General features: G+C 40.1%; 1 protein-coding gene across 3 annotated transcripts in view; it reads left to right on the forward strand.

Annotated features, from left to right (window-relative positions):
* Positions 1 to 4,716, forward strand: part of mwh (multiple wing hairs) — a 357,850-nt gene extending 353,134 nt beyond the window's left edge. For all 3 annotated transcript variants that reach the window (XM_065229917.1, XM_065229919.1, XM_065229918.1), the window contains 2 exons: positions 2,177 to 2,362; positions 2,426 to 4,716. In XM_065229917.1, coding sequence (XP_065085989.1) covers positions 2,177 to 2,362; positions 2,426 to 4,337 — 2,098 coding nt within the window. In that variant the 3' untranslated portion in view covers positions 4,338 to 4,716. The remainder of the gene's footprint in view (positions 1 to 2,176; positions 2,363 to 2,425) is intronic.
* The last annotated feature ends 1,284 nt before the right edge of the window (positions 4,717 to 6,000 follow it).

Below are 6,000 nucleotides of genomic sequence, written 5' to 3' on the forward strand. Positions count from 1 at the left end.
TTCGGTGTCGCAATAATTTCGTGTTCGCCCTTTAAGCTAAGCGGCAGCTAAAATTGTTTGTTGGGACCGTCACTGCCGCCGCCGAGGTCAAAACAGCTTCAACGCCGCCACCGCTGATGAAATGACCGGCGCACAGCTTTAAAACAAACGTCTTTGGCAGCAATCTGCTGCAACAACATAAATCACTGGAAATCCAATTTTTTTTCTAGATTAATATTTTAAATGTACCTTCGTCCAAAACGTAAACAATCCAGAAAATTAATTTTAACTTTTTCCACCACTAATCAATTCATATTTAAGAAAATTTAAGTATTTTAGGCATTTATATTGTTCACAATAACAAAAGTAACTGCATCTCAGTATACAACATCCAAAATATGTGAATAGCTGTCAAAAATATATGAAAAGCGATAACAATTTAATTTCATAAATTAATAAGCATTTTTGTGAATCTTTCAATGAATAGACCCTTTTTGTTAAGCCGTTGTGCTTGTCATCAGAAATGGTATGCCCTTTGCTAAGTCTTTTCGCAACGTCAAATAAATTTGAAACAAATTATCGGCCCTGGCTCTAGCAGTAGGGCCTTGCTTTGGTTTGAAAATTTGCAATCATCGGCTCTTCTTCGTCACTAGGCCTACCAATGAAATGAAATAAATGAATTGAAAAATTTCGCTGAACGACTAGTTATTTTTAATGATTTTTCTCGATTATGCGGAACTTTCCTACACGATTAGTAGCTATCAAGCGGTGCTAAATAATAGTATCAAACCCCGATTTGTTTACGTTTTGGACATAGGCCCATTTCAAATGTTGCTCGAGAAATGTGTTAAGGTGACTACATGACCGATGAAATTGACTCAAAATCGCTTTTCCTCAAAAATCTATTCGAATGTCAGGAAAATCGACGAAAATGTTACACAGTGTAGGAGTATACTACTAAGACTAAGACTTTGTGTAACCTCTCTCAATTGTCCTCATATTCGAAAAGTTTTCCAGGAAAATCAAGGAAAATTTTACGCATTCTATGAGGGACCCACGTGTTAGTGAATTTGAGTGCTCGGAAAGTTCCGCTAGATTCTATGGGCGTGTATGATACAAAAAAAATTGAACTCCGTCGACGCACTGCAGGATACGAAAATTTGCATTGGACCATTAGGATTCCTCGTACCGTACATTTTGTAGGGTTGAGCTATTAAGAATACGATTGAAGGAGGTAACGACGCTTTTAACGTCAGTTCTTTGATACACCTCAGACCAATAAACTCTCGAGAGCGCAGAGATGAACGACTGAAAGTCTCTTTAATAAAAAAAAAAAGATAAGATAAGACTCTCGAGAGCAACTAATTTCAAGTACCTTAAAAAAGTGAGAGCTGAACACAACTTCTTGAGCGCCTAATAGTGCTGATTTTCGTTCCTAAAATATATGGTTTTTTAATGTATGTGACGCTCATTGCAATTCGAGTAGAATCGAATCGTCTATGATAAATTTGCATGTGAAAAGTACGTAGCTATTATAATATATTTTAAGCACAAATGTTCCTGAAATCTAGCTACATTCGTTTCTTGCAAATGGCTTTAATTCTCACTTCCATTGAATCAAGTTAAAGACCTCAATACAAAATTACAACCTATCTTACAGTATCATGCTATAACTGCGTAATGGATCATGATCAATCATCTCATAACTATAATTGAAGTGAATTAAATTTAGCATACAACGTTCGATTTTAAACAGATAGCCAACCATTGGAAAAATTAGCGACTACTTTTTAGATAATTGTGCGTATTATTAACGAGGTACATTAAACCTTTAATCAATACCGTAGCACGAACCATCTCCCGTTACTTTCAAAAGCTTTTTTGTTTCGATTGCAAATTTCATAACGCAATATAGAGCGCCATTTCAATCATCTTGTCTGGGCAATTTTCTAATTAATTTTATAACACCGCCTCCTGCTTGATCGCTGCCGATGAAGATGGCTCTCCGATGAGCATTGAAATGGGCTCACAAAGAAAGGATTAGGTAACCGAGCGAATAATTAGCTTATCTACATCTTACTTTTTCTCTCATCGCCATGTACGCGCGCACGTGCCGACACTACACTAAATCCATCAGCGCCACTAATTAACCGACGCCTTTCCTTTTGTTTATCTATTCCGCTTCAATCTTTCCCAGCTTTGTCCAGGAATTTGTCTCCAACCCGTTAGATGGGGTCAGCCTACTGTTGGAAGTTCTCCGAGCTGTTCAGCTCAGCCAGAGTATGCCGATGAATGGAACTACGACAATGCCAGCTCCGGGTGTGATGCCAAGAACCAATCAGTCCTATCAGAGACGTGCCCTATTGGACGAACTTGCGTGCTTGTAAGCGTTATTCAAGTGTAACTGAAATTTTTCAAAATTCTACCTTATTTTTTTTCATTTTAGGCAATGTTTAAGTATTTGCTGTACGAGAAGTCCTGAAGCTGGTGCTCGATTGGGAACCACCCCGATAGGATTGCTTCCATTGGCCGCAGCTGCCACCGGCACCGGTATTCGGTCGCGTATCGTAGCCTTACAGCTATTAACGATAGCTTGTGATAAATCTGCTCTCGGCGATGGAACACAGCGAAGTCAACAGCAAGGGCACACTGCTGTATCGGAAGCTTTATCTACTCTCCGTCTCCGATGTGCAGAGCCAGTACGATTTAGACTGCTGGTTGGAATGCTGAACAGTGGGGGAGGCTCAGGAGAGCTGCAGGCAGTGGGAATGAAATTTGTCAACACATTTTTGGAAAGTGCCGAAAGCGTACAGGTTCGTCTGTATCTACAGGCAGAACTTCATCAGGCAGGTTTAGATCCAGCGCAGATGTGTAAAGTTATTTCATCAACATCTCCATGGTTGGAGCGGCTTCGGGTGGAAGTTAAGCGATGGGACGCCATCCGCATTGATATTGAGCAGCTGCAATGTCAGGCGCGATCGGCAGAACAAGTTCGCAGTCGGTTGGTGATTCTCGAACGTAGAGTACAAATTCTGCATGAGGAGAAGACTGTGTTGACTACTATGGAGAGACGGCTTCAGGAACGATGTGCGGAGCTACAACGAGAAGTGCTTCGATTGAAAGGTACACAAAGTCACGAAGCGTCCAACAGTTCCAGCTTGGAGAAAAGGCCGGTTGCATTGCCCAGACAAGTTCCACCACAGGCTAAGAGAAATACTTCCGAGAATGATGATGAAGGCATAAGCAGCTCGGAAACTGGTCAGTCGTCTACTCCTGAACCTCCACGTGTATTTCCAACCAAGGATGGCTCAAGTTCACATTCTCACAAGTTCAGTATCTCCCTGAATCAGGAAAACAATGGTCAATCGCACGAAGTGACCAACAACGATGATGATACGAACGCCACTATTGAAGATGTTATCGAAGAACTGCAAAACATCGTCAACGACGCGGAACGGGAAATTTCCGATCAGAATGAAGTGCTTTATCATCAGATGGATGATCTACCTGAAAAGACTCTCTACAGTTTAGAGATTAACACAGAAAATGAAATTGTACCTGTAAACCTACTACCTCACCCACCCCGCAAGTCCCGTTCCTTGGCGCATCTCATCTCAACTCCATCGGATGGAGAAGGGTCCGGCTATGATCTCCTTCTGGTCAACAACGACAACAAAATGGATTTTTTCGAACCCGAAGACCAGGGAAAGTCTCAAAAGAAGCCTTTTATCGATGATACATTTTACCCTGCAGAAGTACCCCACGATCCAACGCGACCAGATGTGATCCACACGGCCACTGAATCACAAGCCTTACACAGAAGTCGTGCACTGACCAAAGATTCAAATCGAGCCATACTGAACGTGATCATGGATGCGCGAGACAAAGAATCCCGAATGCTACGTGCTCAGTCCCTGGAACGTGAAGTCCCACAAAATCCTCCAGCTCAGCAGTTCAACGGCGTATTTTTCATGACGGATATGAATAGCGCCGGAAAGTATCCTAAGCCGGATATCACCGCTGCATTGGAGGCGAAGAAGGTCACTAAAAATCTTGATCGGATGGGTGCTTATGGCGTAGATTCTATGATCGACATCGTTATGTCCAGTGAACAAAGGGCAAAATCGAATGCGTTCCAGAAAGCTCGTCTCATTCATCAGCATTCAAATGGAAGTGGAAATGCAAATGGTGTAATTCCAGGTGCAAAACAGAGCACCGGAAATAACAACTTCAAGTTACGGTCTACCAATAATCCGCAGATGCATTATCCTGGAAATGAATCGCTCTTGAGGGAGAATAGCCGTAGTCAAACGAATCTTGGCTCCAAAGTAACGGATCTTCCCTCTGGATTGTACTGAATATGAATAAATTCCAAAATTCGTCGAATTTGAGACATTTTTAAAATAATTTCTGTGCAATATTTATTCTTTTACTGTGTAGAGTTTTAGCTGTATTTTAACACGTTCTTGCAGTTGAGTGCAAAATTGATTCCACACATACATTTTTGTTGTATTAAACACTCGGTTTGTATAAAGATGCTTACGCCCCTTTCCCTAGACGTTAGATGGTGATGGAACTGTTCGGACTATCCTTACTCCAAGGGACACCTTTCAAGCGAGCCGTGTTGAACGTTCATGACGATTCGGAGAATGATTAAGTAGAATTTAACTTTTAAGTAGTTATGTACTTTTACAAACAAGAAAGAACAAAAATGCTGAATAAATACATTTTGCGAGACATTTCCGAAAATTATTCAACCGAAACATTCATCTTGTTGGTTATACTGTCCCTTTTTGTTTTGTAATATTCTCAGGTCTACTCTCCCCGTCAAGAATTATTTTCTTTAAACCTTAATAGTCTCGGTCCAAAAATCCACTTAGCTGACCCGATCTATTCCAAGTTGCATGTACGACCAAATTCAAGTAACTCCGAGTTGCTAGAAACAGTCCGAGAAAGTTTTACCACCTCAAACTGATTCGATATTTTGAAAATTGATGAGAGGGTTTCCACAACAAAAGAAAAAAACAATCGTCTCTACTACCAATGTTAAAGTTTAATTCTGAGTCAGGGGTGTTTAGCAAAATCTTCAACGAGATCGACGAAATGTATTCACATGTATTCACGTCTTTGAAAATTTATGGACGGGGGACGATGTCATATATTTCAGATTTATAAATAAGAGTATTTATAGAAGTGTAGGGAACTCCATAAAAATCAAAATAAATTCGTAAAAATTAACAGAAAGCCATCTGATTTCAGAAAGCTTTGCAGGACTTCGGGGAATTTCATAAAATTTCAGAAATTCAGGAAACTTCATACATATTGAGTAAAGATCGTAGATCTTTTGAAAACTGGGCTTTAAGGCTCATTAATAAAGAAACAATAACTTTGGAAACCTTCTTAAAAGGTGAAGGAACTCCGTAGAAGTTCTGAAAATTTTCAAGAAGTTCAACAAAATTCATAGTTAACTTTCAAAAACCTCAGCTAACTTCATAGCAGCTCAGATAACTTTGTAGAAGTGTAAAATCGGCAAATAACATTTTTCTAAACTGTCAGATTTTTCCACAAGCCGGTGCCGGTGGTGTAGTGGTAAGCGCAACTGCTTTCACCCCAATGGGTCTGGGTTCAATCCCAGCCGAGGTCGATGGGATTTTTCTGAGGCATAGAAATCTCTGGTCACGTCTTCCTTCGGAAGGGAAGTAAAGCCGTTGGTCCCGGCCCATGTGTGTTGAATGGGTGCGATACCCGAGCAAAGTCGATTAACAAAATGAAAGCAAATCGATATTAAAGTTTGCAGTTCCTATCATAATGAAAGCTCATTTTGATTTCAATTGTCGCGACAGAAGTCTGATATCTTATTGTGCTTTCATTATGCAGTCAAGACTTTTTAAATCAAAGCAACTTAACTTGAAGTTCTGCTGTTAATTTCTTGTTAAAAATTTGATTTAAGTTCATCTGTCGTTGAACTAACCATTATTGTTTATTTGATTTGTTTAACGTATTTTAGGTCATTCGTGACTA

Source organism: Ochlerotatus camptorhynchus, unplaced genomic scaffold (assembly GCF_037179485.1).
Source record: "Ochlerotatus camptorhynchus isolate MF236.1 unplaced genomic scaffold, CSIRO-AGI_Acam_v1.1 ptg000324l, whole genome shotgun sequence".
NCBI classification, from domain to species: Eukaryota; Metazoa; Arthropoda; class Insecta; order Diptera; family Culicidae; genus Ochlerotatus; species Ochlerotatus camptorhynchus.